Genomic DNA, 14,750 nt, shown 5'->3' with positions numbered 1-14,750 from the left:
TTAAATGTTTACTATGGAAGCACTTCTTTAAGTCGCTCTGGATAAGAGCGTCTGCTAAATGTCTAAAATGTAAATGTACTAGTCCAGCACCTTAACCACTAGGCTACAACTGCCCAAATTTGTACAAATTTCCTGTATTCTTCTCTTTTTATCTCCAGAGGATTTAGTTTGATTAAGATCTGGTGACTGGCAAGGTTCATGTTCATCATGCTGGAAATAGCGATTGTAAGATAATGACAAAATTGCAGATATAAATAGATGCACATGGCCAGCAACAACATACATATAGGAGCATTCGAAGATTGATAAAAAGGATCTAATATGTGCCAAAAAAATCTTTCCCACACCATTCCACCACCACCACTAGCCTAAACAGTTGACACCATCAATGTGGGTTTATAAATTAATGCTCCATATGAATATTTTTGACCCTAACAGCTATGTCATATAGCAGAAATCAGGGTTCATTAGCCCTGTCTTCTTGTTTTAAATCTTCAACTGTCCAACTGTTTAGGCCACTGTTTATAATCTAAATCATAAAATATCCTCAAGCAACCATCTTTATATAACTGAAAACATGCAGAACGTGGACTTGCTTCTAACTTGCTATAAGTGTTTGAGAAGGTTAATAAGTGAATAGCTCAGTGCATTTCTGTGATGGATTGGTACACTGTTTGGGTTGTGTTTCAGCCTTTGTGGACTATGATTGGCATAAACTGACTGTTCATAACACTCTCAATTTTTTTTGCACTAGTGTTGCTCTGAATAATAATACTGCTATTGACAATATATAAATACCACACTTTGTATGGTGTTCTGATAACTACTGTATTTTCTACAGCAAAGAAAGCAGCACATATTGACATTTACTTTAAATTTAACTGGTAAAATGAATAACAAATGTTAAGGTTTTGTGCAATGTGTTTAAAAATCAGACTGAAACGATGCAACACAATTACTGGATAATTCTTAAAAAACAATGCAGAACAGCATAAAGTGTACTTTCAAATGACATTTATAATAAAATAGCAGTTATAACAACGTCATGACCACAAAGTTTGTTTGCTGGGATGCTCCTACAACCCAAAATCAGAAAAAGCTGGGACAGCATGGAAAATGCAAATGCATTTACTTTTATTTAATTGCAGACAGAATGAACCTGAGATATTTCATGTTTTGTCTGGTCAACTTCATTTATTTTATTAATAAACATCCATTCCTGCATTTTAGGCCTGCAACACATTCCAAAAAAAAATTGGGACAGTAAAGCATTTACCACTTTGTAATGTTGCTATTCCTTTTCACCACACTTAAAAGACGTTTTGGTACCGAGGATACCAAGCGATTTAGTGTTTCAGGTTTTTTGTCCCATTCTTCCTTCAAACACGTCTTAAGATGTGCAACAGTACGGGGTCGTCGTTGTCGCATTTTTCATTAAAAAAAATCTCTACACATTGTCTATTGGGGACAGGTCAGGACTGCAGGCAGGCCAGTCCAGTACCTGTACCTGTACCCTATTATTCCACAGCCATGTATTTGTGATGTGCGCTGTGCGCAGCATGTGGTTTTGCATGAAAAATTGTCTTGTTGAAGGCAGCACATGTTGCTCTAAGATTTCAATGTACTTTTCTGCATTAATGCTGCCATCACAGAAGTGTAAATGACCTTTTCCGAGGGCACTGACACAGCATCATGTGCATTTTTATTTTATTTGCATTTTCCATACTGTCCCAACTTTTTCTGATTTGGTTGTAGATCTTTTCAGTACCTTAAAACATTTGTATCTAGTTATTATACTTTTTAAAGACTTTTTTTATTATTATTTTAAAGAAGGGGTGGGACGGTTGTGGATGTGCACTGTGCTGTGGGTGCGCAGTGATCAGCAGCATCAGCATCAGCATCAGCAGCACCAGTCTATAACGCGTGATCACCGAAAGGGGAGCAGCTGAGTGCTTTCCTCCTAGGCGGTGATTTTTACACCAAAGTGACAGACTGAGAGAGAGAAACGAGAGATCGGCAGCAACCGAGACGGAGATCGCGAAGATCTGGAAACACCTAGATCGTTTTAGCTTTTGGACTTTTACTATGAGGAGGGAATACTGGCTGTACCAGGGGAAAGAGATTCCCTCATCAGGAACTGATGCGGTCAGTCAGTACGCAGCCTTTACAGAATTGACTAAATAGATTTTGGGCGTTTAAAGAAAGGAGAAGCGGAGTGTAAACTGAGGATGATTTCGACTAGGAAAACTCAAGAGAAGAGCCGTTACCGCCTTCATTATCTGGTTTGGCACAATAAACCCCGGCAGTTGGAGAAAGAGCTGTCGGCAAGCGAGCAGGTGAGTTATACACTGAAACGGTAATAAGATATTCCAGTACAACAGCAACACAGTGTTAAAAATGATTAAATATGATTCTTTTACTCGACTTCATTAATGTAATTTCATGTTAAAAAGTGTTAATGCGTGCAATGGTAACATATATGTAAAGAAAAAGCACCACTATGAAGCATCCCACCTATTTATTCAGTTCATCCAGTTCATCCAGTTCAAGGTGTTGGTATGGTATGATCTACTCATCTGGGTAATTATCAGCTTTTAATACATAAAACTCTCTTTAACAAACATCCATTGCTTTTAACTGCTGTAACCATGTAGAATAACACGTATCATATACATTAGGGCTACAATAGTGGCTTCATGTAGCCATCTGGTGTAAATGAGAGGGTGTGTTTAACATTTACAGAGTCACAATGGCTGCTTGAGTGATGCTCCTACATTTAAACTGGTTTCATCTTCTTCCAGAGCCTTTCCCAGTCAGTGGGAACATAATTATTGGCCGAAAGTATGGGGACTCCCCACCTAGTTGCATTGCTAACAGATGTGTGAAATGAATGTTATAAAATAACGATATGCTTTCTTCATGGCAAGAGTAATAGGACATGGTTTTTAAACTGGGTGTCCAACAAGCTCATGTCCAGGAACCAAACACTCACTCAATAACCTATTTATTGAAACTGATTGAGTAAATCTTATACAGTTGCTATTGGAATTACACCACCATATAAGGACTTATGATGCTTAACTTTCTACAATTTTCTGTAAAGCCTTTACTTAAGTTTTAAAATTAAGTCTTTAACAGTTGAATGATTTCAGAAGTAGTATTTTGGAGTAGCAGAAGATTCAGTTAATGCTGCCATGTCACAGTAATTCAACCCTCACATAGGCCTAATACTGCTGATCTCACAACTTACTGCTAGTCTGTATGAACTAATGCTGCATTACTAAGTTATTGTGTCCCTTAATTTGCTTCAGCTTTAATGTGTTATATAAGCACGACCTAGAGATGTGTGGGTGAAGATTCCACAAGAAAGGTGTCAGAAGCTTGTTAGCACTGCTTTTTAGAGGTTATCAAGGCAAAACATTTACAGAGTCACAATGGCTGCTTGAGTAATGCTCCTACATTTAAACTGGTTTCATCTTCTTCCAGAGCCTTCTTCCATAATTAGTGACCAAATATATGGGGACTCCCCACATAGTTGTTTCGGCCGAACACATTGCTAACATATGTATAAAATAAACTGTATGCTTCATTTGTGGCAAACGTTTCACATATTAGGACATGGATTTTAAACTGGGTGTCCAACAAGCTCCTGCCCAGTAACCATACACTTACTCAATAACTTATTCATTGAAACTGATTGAGTAAATCATATACAGTTGCTTTTGGAAATATAAGGATTTATAAAACTAAACCTTTTTACAAATTTCTGCAAAGCTTTAACTTGAAATTAAGTCTTTATTGGTTGAATGATACAACAAATGTATGAAATCAATGATTCCAGAAGTAGCATTTTAGAGTAGCAGAAGATTCATTTAATGATGCCATGTCACAGATGCCATAACACTGCTGATATTAAAACCTACTGCTAGTCTGTATGAACTAATGCTGCATTACTAAGTTATTGTGCCCCTTAATTTGCTTCAGCTATAATCTGTTATATAAACGTGACCTAGAGATGTGTTCAATGAGCTGGAAGTATTCACACAAGCAGAATGGGTGAAGATTCCACAAGAAAGGTGTCAGAGCTTGTTAGCACTGCTTTTTGGAGGTTATCAAGGCAAAATGATTTAAATAGTAGTGCAAGAGAACTATAGTGCAGTGAAAAAGTATTTGCCCCTTCCCAGCTTATTCTATTTTTGCATAATTGTCACCCTTATACACCAACCAGGCATAACACCTTGACCACTTTCCTGATATTGTGTAGGTCCCCCTTTGCTGCCAAAACAGCCCTGCATCTGCGATGCACTGTATATTCGGACACTTTTCTATCAGAACCAGCATTAACTTCTTTAGCAATCTGAGCTACAGTAGCTCATCTGTTGGAGCGGAACACATGGGCCAGCCTTCGCTCCCCACATGCATCAATGAGCCTTGGTTGCCCATGACGCTGGCGCTGGTTTAACACTGTTCCTTCCTTGGACCACTTTTGATAGATACTGACCACTAAAGACCGGGAACACTCCACAAGAGCTGCAGTTTTGGAGATGCTCTGACCCAGTCGTATAGCCGTCACAATTTGGCCCTTGTCAAACTCGCTTAAATCCTCACGCTTGTCCATTATTCCTGCTTATAACACATCAACTTTGAGGATAAAATGTTCACTTGATGCCTAATATATCCCAGCCACTAACAGGTGCCGTGATGAAGAGATAATCAGTGTTATTCACTTCACCTGTCAGTGGTCACAATGTTATGCCTGGTCGGTGTATGTTTCAGATCATCAAGCTACTTTTAATAGTAGGCAAAAATAACACAAGTAAACACAAAATGCTTTTTTTTTTTTTTTATGATGATTTCATTTATTTAAAAAAAAGGCTGTTTAGCCCTACCTGGCCCTATGTAAATAACAATATAATAATAATAATAATAATAATCATAATCATAATCATAATCATAATCATAATTGCCCCCATACATTCTAAATCAACCAGTTAACTAAATTCAATCGACAACTGGGTTTAATTTCACTATCCACAGCCAGGTGTGATTACTGCCAGACCTATTAAACCTAAACATCACTTATTCTGGCAATGCAGGCTAGAAGGTCTCAAAAAGCAGCACTTGATGACACCTTCTAAAGACATTCAAATGCAGATGTGAAACAAATTCCTTCATTTTTATCAGTCTGGAAAGGGTTCCAAAGCAATTGCCAAGCCTCCAGGACTCCAGTGAGCCACAATGTGAACCATTATCCACAACTGGAGAAAACCTGGCACCTTCTCAAGAGTGACAGCCTATCAAAATTTCACAAAGAATACATTGAGTCATCCAGGAGGTCACAGACCCAGCTCAGTAGTCCTCTGCTGGCAGATTGATGGTGCCTGCACAGAGACGAGGGACAATGGGATCAGGGTGTGACTCTCTGTACATAAAGCTGGTCCACATTTACACTCACCTTATGCAGGTGAAAAAATGCAGTCAGCTACTTCACACATGTCGGAGGGGGTGCGTGTTAGTTACAGCACTCCTCAGTAAGGAGTGGAGGTTAGCATCAGTAGAGGGGAAGTGTAGTGTAATTGGGTAATTGGACATGACTATATTAGGAGGAAAATTGGAGAAAAATGAAAAAAAAAATTGCATGCATGCAATTTGAATTCTATACACATGACCACATTACGGGGTTTAAGGTGAAGGGGTTCAATATTTCCAATTGCAGCTGTATATGTAGTGATATAGCAGTTTTTTTATTAAAAAAAGTGCTAAGAATAGTTGTTTTGTTTGTTTCTGCTGTTTGTTAAATCCTTGAAAACCCAGTCTCACAGGACCAGCCATTATCTCTAATGAGATTACTGTCTGGGAAAAGTTTCATCCATAACAAATGCACATTTTTCTAAATTTAGTAAGGAACCTTAATATTTTGGTTTGTTTCTGCACTGATGTTTTAGTGGGTAATGGCACAGTGTTCATATTTGTACCATGACTGTAGCTGCCAGTTCCTTTTGCATATATACACTGACCGGGCATAACTTTATGACCACTGACAGGTGAAGTGAATAACACTGATTATCTCTTCATCACGGCACCTGTTAGTGGGTGGGATATATTAGGCAGCAAGTGAACATTTTATCCTCAAAGTTGATGTGTTAGAAGCAGGAAAAATGGGCAAGTGTAAGGATTTGAGCGAGTTTGACAAGACTGGGTCAGAGCATCTCCAAAACTGCAGCTCTTGTGGGGTGTTCCCAGTGTGCAGTGGTCCATATCTATCAAAAGTGGTCCAAGGAAGGAACAGTGGTAAACTGGTGACAGGGTCATGGGCGGCCAAGGCTTATTGATGCACATGGGGAGCGAAGGCTGGCCTGCGTGGTTCGATCCAACAGACGAGCTACTGTAGCTCAAACTGCTGAAGAAGTTAATGCTGGTTGTGATAGAAAAGTGTCAGAATACACAGTGCATCACAGTTGCAGGGTTGTTTTGGCAGCAAAAGGGGGACCAGCACAATATTAGGAAGGTGGTCATAATGTTATGCCTGATCTGTGTATTTATTTCAGACTGTGTTGTCTCAACAGAAACACACATCACTGATATTCACTTCTATGTTATCTGATGATTTTCAGTCACAAATGATGATCATATTCAGGTGGTAGACTGTGTTAAGTGAAAACGGTTTTCTGAAGTACTTCCAAGCCCATGTGGCTATGTTATCACAGTAGAATGACAGTTTCTCATGCAATATCATCTGATGGTTTGAAGGTCATTCACATTGACAGTGGTTTCTGTCCTTGCCCTACACAGAGAGTACTGGAGCAGGGCAATAGCTTGACTCTCTGTGTTAAAATCCACTGCTGACTGGTGGAAATAAGCGACCATTAACTGCACAAGTGTTAGAGGAGGCAAGTGGAGGTGCCCAAGTGGTGCAGCAGGATATTCCTCTAGCACACCACCGCCGAGATTCTGAACTCGTCAGTTCAAAACTCGGCTTTGCCACCGGTCGGCTGGGCGCCATCTAGCGGGCATAATTGGCAGTGCCTGCAGCAGACAAAAAATGGCCACCATGGGATGACCAGACTATGTGGGTGGGGTCTTCAAACGCTGTGCAAGAACTGATTAGCAGATAGAGGCGCCTGTATAGAGGCGCTAAGGACCGTGCACGAGTCGGAGGAGGCGTGGGCAGCAATATACCCTCCTCAAACGCAATCAGGGATCCCCAGCAGCAGAAGACAGATTTACTACGCTAAATCGGGAGAAAAAATGGGAGAAATCACATAAATAAAATAGAAAAAAGAGGAGGCAATGTCTATGCTGTCTAGCCACTGCTAATTTCACACTACAATTCCTCTGCCACACGGATGATTTCCCAAGCTGGCTGAGGAACTGTAGCTGGGAATTAGTAGTGACTAGACTGGCAGAAAAAGGAGAGAAATGCAGAAAGAAAGAAAACAAGTGTGCTGCAGAACCACGACCAACCATTCTTTTTATACTTCTGAGCAAAGTACAGTTTTAAAACAGTTCCCCTTTGTGACTGTTGTATAGTAATTCATCACAAAATCTGTCTCTTTTGCTGCAGTGTACCTAAATTTGCTAACTTGGCATCTGAATTTTAACAAAACTGTGAATGGAAAATGATATATACAATAAAATGGCTCAGAATTTAATGGATAGGCTCCAGACCCACTGTGACCCTAATCAGAATAATGAGACTGGCTTCAATTTTTTCCTCATGCCTTTGGAGGTAGAAGCAATTTCCTTTAATGCCAGTTTGTGGACTTGCAGCAGGTATGAATTACCAGTTTTATAAATGATGGATGGATTGGCACCTTGTCCAGGGTCTATTACTGCCTTGCACCCAATGTTTTCAGGACAGACTTTAGACCCAGGTCAGCATTGATCAAGATGAAGCATTTACTGAAGATATTCACAATAAATGAATTTCAAAATCTAATTACTCTTTATCCAATCAATATGGTGCTTTACTGAGGAAGGTGCATTTCTATTTCGAGCATTTCAGTATGTGAATTTGATCCAATACCGAATGAAGCTATCGGATCAATACATGTTTTTTGTGGTGTGAATCCCAACCCAACCATAATGCCTCACTGTATATATTAAGCTTTATCATCCTGGTCCCCCAGTAAATCAACAGCTAACCGTGCAGATTAACACCACTCCTGCTTTATCTGATTTACCAGCTGCTGACGGACATAATCGGATGCAGAGCACAGGATCTTGGATCAGAGTGGCGATGAGCCTGGATCAGCATGTATCTGTATGCTAAAGTGCTGAGAAGGACGCCAATGCTATCATGATCAAGTGGGGAAAGTCGAGGCACGAGGCCATGCAGTCAGACAGAGACAAAGTGCTGCACCAGCATGTTGGATGAAACGATCTGTATTGGGTATCAGAACAGACGGAGCAGAAAAATTCCAGACAGCATGAAAGAGGCAGGAGGTCATTAATAGAAGGGCGAGGAAATTCAAAGTAGAAGAAGTAAAAGAAGAACTGAGGAACTCAACTAGTAGCTCTCTTTGATTGGTCATAAAAGCTGTGAATATAACTGGAGAAGACAGTGGAGACGAAAAAAACAACACTGAGTGGAAACAGAAAAGAGCTAATCTGCAGGGAGAATTATGTAATGTAGCATCTATGACTAAGCTACCTCTGTTAACAACCAGCTCTTTAATACAATGTGTCAAAAATAAAGAACTGGCTATACCACATTATATACCACATGCTGGGAATGTGAAGTCATCAGCCGTTTGAATATAAGCACTGCTTATCATCCATTTTAACATGTTTTTACCAGCATGGCTGCTTTTCTTCATATCTGTCCATTTGCACTTAATTCAATTTTCCATTTTTCTTCCAGCCTCCATCCCTTTAGGCCATTTCCTTCATTCCATCACCATGAAACCTAACACTAATTGCAAAATGTTGTTACTAGGGATGAGGATGATACTTGTGCGGGAGTAGCTTGAGATGTAGTTACCTTTTGTGAAGGCTTTTAACAGATGGGTTGAAGAAAGGGGGGGGGGGGGGGGGTCAAGAGAGCTTAAAGATTGAACAGATGTACAACTGACATCAAAAGTTTGCTTACTTTTTTAGGGGACATATACACTGATCAGCCATAACATTAAAACCACCTCCTTGTTTCTACACTCACTGTCCATTTTATCAGCTCCACTTACCATATAGGAGCACTTTGTAGATCTACAATTACTGACTGTAGTCCATCTGTTTCTCTACATACTTTTAGCCAGCTTTCACCCTGTTCTTCAATGGTCAGGACCCCCACAAGACCACCACAGAGCAGGTATTATTTAGGTGGTGGATCATTCTCAGCACTGCAGTGACAATGACATGGTGGTGGTGTGTTAGTGTGTGTTGTGCTGGTATGAGTGGATCAGACACAGCAGCGCTGATGGAGTTTTTAATTACCGTGTTCACTCACTGTCCACTTTATTAGACACTCCTACGTAGTTGGTCCACCTTGTAGATGTAAAGTCAGAGACAATCACTCATTTATTGCTGCTGTTTGAGTTGTTCATCTTCTAGACCTTCATCAGTGGTCACAGGACGCTGCCTACTGGGCGCTCTTGGCTGGATATTTTTGGTTGGTGGACTAGTCCAGCAGTGACAGTGAGGTGTTTAAAAACTCCATCAGCATTTCTGTGTCTGATCCACTCATACCAGCAGAACACACACTAACACACCACCACCATGTCAGTGTCACTGCAGTAATGAGTGACCATTAAAGAACAGCATGAAAGGGGGCTAACAAAGCATGCAGAGAAACATATGGACTACAGTCAGTAATTGTAGAACTACAAAGTGCTTTTATATGGTGAGTGAAGCCGATAAAATGGACGTGTGTAGAAACAAGGAGGTGGTTTTAATGTTATGGCTGATCAGTGTATGTAAATATGACTACAAAATGTAGATCTTTGTCCTACTTACTGAGGTCAGGTGTTTCAACCACATCCATTGCTTAGACGAGCTTTAAAAAAACTCCTTTAGATACCTGAACTCAACCCCACTGAATACTTTAGGGGTGATTTGAAACAATTATGAGCCAGGCCTTCTCATCCAATAGTTAGACACACAAAATGATCAGGGATTCACATACTTCTGGCCATACGTGGTTTGTTATGGCACAGCTCTTCACAACTCTTCTAATTTTTTGTAAATAAATTATTGAAACTAATACCTCTTTTACAAATACACTTAAGGCTACATATACAGCAACATCTGAGCTCTGGGAAACGAGTATTAATGATGTCATCTGAATGCTGGGAAAATGAGAATGGCTGGACGCACAGGATGTAGTTTACAAGCTGCCCATAATGACTAATAAACAATGCTGCTTGTCCTCCTTGCTAATTGTAGATTTCTGTACAGGGTGTAATTGCATGTACAAACCAAATATCAAAATGTTGAATCAAGCTGGGATATGTGAAGAAAGAATTTCATTGTACTGTACACCTGTATATGTATATATGACAAATTAAGGCATTCGATTCGATTCTATTCTATTAACAAAGTTTTGTCATTGGAACTAAGGACACCAATTGGCGTAGTTCAAATTCTTTTAATTTTTGCTTGATAGAACACTTAAGCTGTTCAACAGCAATATATTGTGCTTCATAATTTGCCATTATTTTGTAATGGGAGTCAGGTTAGGACTACAGGCAGGCTAGTCTAGAACCTGCATTCCCGTACTACACTACCATGCTGTTTTAATAGTGCAGAATGTGGCTTGACATTGTCTTGCTGAAACAACAAGTGACGTCGCCATTGACTAGATCACATTGTATGTCTCTCAGCGTTAATGAAGTATTCCCAGAGTAACTAACACACTCCCATATCAAGACAGACATTGGCTTTTAAACTTAGTTGGTAACAATCAGGATGGTCCTTTACCTCTCTGGCCCGGAAAACACTAAATACACTATTTCCAAAAACAATTTAAAAGGCGGACTCATCAGACCACAACACACATTTTAACTTTGCAATGGTCCATCCCAGTTGAGCTGAAGTCTATAGAACTCAGCAGCATTTTGGATGTTGTTTATATATTACACTTCTGCTTTGCATTGTAGAGTGTTAATTGCATTTGTATATTTGTTATCTGTGTTTACTGTCAGGGGTTTTCCAAAGATTGTTGAGTATTTGGTTATACAGTATTCATTACAAAAGCATGTTGGTTTTAAATATGGAGCCATCCAAGGTGTATGACCATACAGTATCCCTTTACTCACAGAGATTTCTCTGAATCTTTTAATAATGTATTAAAGAGAGACGGTAAAACTCTGAAATATTTTGCAATCATGCAGTGAGAACCAGTTCTTAACCTGGTGACCTCGACATATCCTTGCTTACAAATGACTAAGCTTTTTGTTAATGTTACTTTTATACATAATCATAACAGCATTATCTGTGGGAAATTTCAAAAATAGGTGTTTTTGGGGCACTCAGGTGGGGCAGCGGTAAAACACGCTAGCACACCAGAGCTGAGATTTGAACATGTTGGTTCGAAACTAAGCTCTGCCATCCGGCTGGGCTGGGCAGCTATATGCATACAGGGTGGGAAGCCGGATAGGGACCTCATAACTGATGCAATTACGACCTCTGCTGGCTGGTTGATGGCGTCTGCACAGAGTCGAGAAATAATGCGTTGATCAGGGTGTGGCTCTCCGTACACAAAGCTGATCTGCATATGAACTCGCCTTGTGCAGGTGAAAAGATGCAGTTGGCTACTGCACACGTGGGGGCGTGTGACAGTCTCGCCCTCCTCAATCAGAAGTGGAGATCAGCATCAGCAGAGGGGAAGCGTAATGCAATCAGGGTAATTGGATACGACTAGATTGGAAGGAAAATTTGGAAAAAGATGAAGGCTGTTCTTTATACTCCAATAACATTCCACCAAGGAAGGCTGACTACGCAAAATATTTTAGTTGAATCCCTCCGCCAAAAATTCTAGTTTAAAACCTAGACTCGAGGTCTCCTTGCAGTTCCAGTTCTAATCACACACTGATGAAAGCACCTCGTGAGTTCTCAAAGTTTTTCAATTTTCTGGTTTGGAACACTAAACTACATAAAAGCTGTGTCACACGGGTCAAGTGATTAAAATTTGTTGCATTTAATCAATCCAGGTTCTGCACTGTTTGTCGCTCCACCATATGGGCCTCTTTTTATGCTTGGTCCCTTGGGCCAAGAAGGGTTACCAAATTTAGCACAGTTACTTAGGTACAGAACAGGTCACTTGGAAAGAACTGCAGTCTTACATGTAGGATGATAGATTACAAATGTACTGCACCACAGGGTCCTGTGCAATGGAAAAGAGACACACATTCTTTACCTTATTTATGTATTTATTATATTAGGATTTCAACGTCATGTTTTACACACTTTGATTACATTCATGACAGGACAGGTAGTTACTGGTTACTCAAGATTCATCAGTTCAAGTTTTAATGTAAAACACAGTCATGGACAATTTTGGATCTCCAATTCACCTCACTCCCATGTCTTCCCTCACTGTGGGAGGACACCGGAGCTCCCGGAGGAAACCCACGCAGACCTGCAAACTCCACACAGAACGGACCCGGACTGCTCCACCTGTGAATCGAACCCAGGACTTTCTTGCTGTGAGGTGACAGTGCTACCCACCGAGCCACCGTGCCGCCCTCCTTTATAATTTAGAGCATCTAAAATCCCTGGACTTTTAGCATCATGGACCATGTTTGCATGAACTTTAGTTATCATTTATTTATTCATTGTCTGTTTTATCACCGCTTTATCCTACTCAGGGTCACAGTGGGTTCAATTCACTGGGCGACAGGTAGGAAACATCCCAGACAGGTCGCCAGTCCATCACAGGGCAAACACACACACACACACACACACACACACACTTTGGATTGTGGGAGGAAACCAAAGCACCCAGAGGAAACCCACACAGACATAGGGAGAACATGTTAACCCACACAGTAAGAACCAAGACCACTCCACCTTCTCCAGGTCAAACATGGGGAACTTCGGAACTGTTTTTTGTGTGACCAAATGCCTAAAACACATCTTAAAATGAATTTATGTTTATTCATAGGTCAAAAATATACATAAAGCATACCTAATGTTTAGTTACAATATATGGCCAAAAGTTTCCTACCTTTTTATAGCTTTACTTTTCTAAAAGGGCTTTCTGGGATAGTCTGTTTACAAGCATTTTTTAGGTCAGACATTAATGTTGCACAAAAAATTCCTAGCTCGAAATCAAGGGTCCAGTATATATCAATGTTCTATGTGTTCAATGGGGTTGAATATTGTGAGCTGCCTTGCTGCCTACTGGCTACCTAGGCAGCTGCCTAAGTAGAGAAGATTCTAATAAGACATAGACTTAAAAGGCAGATTATTTAGACGCACTACTAGAGATTATGTCCCCGCAGTTACCACAGTTGGCCTACCAAGCTAACAAAGTTATACTCAGGCCATTCAAACCAAAGGCGACACAACCCACCGTCTACCGAAAATGGTTATACAGTCACTGACAAGCCAGAATTTGCTTTACATAAAAAAAAAAAAGGTATATTTCCGAAAGGTATAGTTTCGAAATAAGGCACCTTAGTAGGCAGCACTTTAAGGTATCTAAGAATTCGAACAGCCTTTTCGGGAGTGTGCATATGATGACGTAAAATGCGTCTATGTAGAGAGCTCACTTGGATTTATATGTGGCTACAACACCTAAATCTTATAATTAGAGGGGGTGTTTACTTACTTTTGCCATATTGTGTACCATCAATAAATTAATCAACTAATTGAAACTAATTAAATTTAAAAAATTCAGTTTTTAAAGCTGAGTAGATGAACTGGCAGCATCTATCCTCTTTTCTCAAATTCATATGCTTGCCTATTATATAACTAAATTTTTCACCACACATTGCATCTTGTTTTACCCACTACACACACACACACACACACACACTAAGTGTACATCTGTCTGCATCCCACATGCCTGGTTTGGGCTCACAATAAAAGATTGATGCTAGTTTGAGTAGCTGCCAGAAAACATTAGTCAAGCCAGAGAGAACCCAGGAGCAGATGCTCCACCAGAGACGACTGTCAATAATGCAGCCCCTAGCTGGCTGAGCAGGAAAGAAGGGGGAGGAAAGTGATGGATGGAGGGCTGTAAATGTGAGGGAAGACCCTGGATGATATAATATCTAGAACCTGGGGGAGCAAGAACCAATTTACATATTAGCGATCATGTGTGATACTGTGTTTATAGAGCTGTGGGCACTGATTAATGTGATCTAAATCAGCTGATAAAACGTTTATTTTATGTCCATAATTACATTTTTAGAACAACAGGGTAAGCTAATCATGGAATGAGCTAAGAGACATGGATCTGGAGGATTTGGCTTTGATTCTTGCCTTTTTGTGAGATGTTTTCACTTTGTCATTGTAATCTAATTTATTTGACCTAAACGTGAAAAGCTTATTATAAATTGTTTCTAAGTGCTAGTGTCAGACTGCTGCCTCATTGGCTGTTTTTCTAACTTGCACCCAATATTTCTGGATAGATCAAACTCATAGCAGCCCTGCTCAGGATGACCCAGAAGATCCCTGTAGTGCCAAGCATCTATTACAGGGCATCACTCATAAATTTACTTGATTATTTTTACATTATTTTAGTACACCTCTCAAAACCATGCAGCAGATTTTCTTTTAAATAAATCTGCTGCATGGTTTCGAGAGGT

The 14,750-nt window shown here is 40.0% G+C and overlaps 1 protein-coding gene across 1 annotated transcript in view; it reads left to right on the top strand.

Moving 5' to 3' along the window:
* Window positions 1-2,011: 2,011 nt before the first annotated feature.
* ankrd13b (ankyrin repeat domain 13B) overlaps window positions 2,012-14,750 on the top strand; it is a 39,238-nt gene continuing 26,499 nt past the window's right edge. Inside the window, exon 1 of the mRNA XM_063016735.1 lies at window positions 2,012-2,336. Within this exon, the coding sequence (XP_062872805.1) occupies window positions 2,229-2,336 (108 nt within the window). The 5' untranslated portion in view covers window positions 2,012-2,228. The remainder of the gene's footprint in view (window positions 2,337-14,750) is intronic.

The sequence above is a fragment of the Trichomycterus rosablanca genome, chromosome 20 (genome assembly GCF_030014385.1).
Source record: "Trichomycterus rosablanca isolate fTriRos1 chromosome 20, fTriRos1.hap1, whole genome shotgun sequence".
Taxonomy (NCBI): Eukaryota; Metazoa; Chordata; class Actinopteri; order Siluriformes; family Trichomycteridae; genus Trichomycterus; species Trichomycterus rosablanca.
The sequence above is the reverse complement of the archived record's forward strand: the minus strand, read 5'-3'. Positions and strand labels throughout refer to the sequence as shown.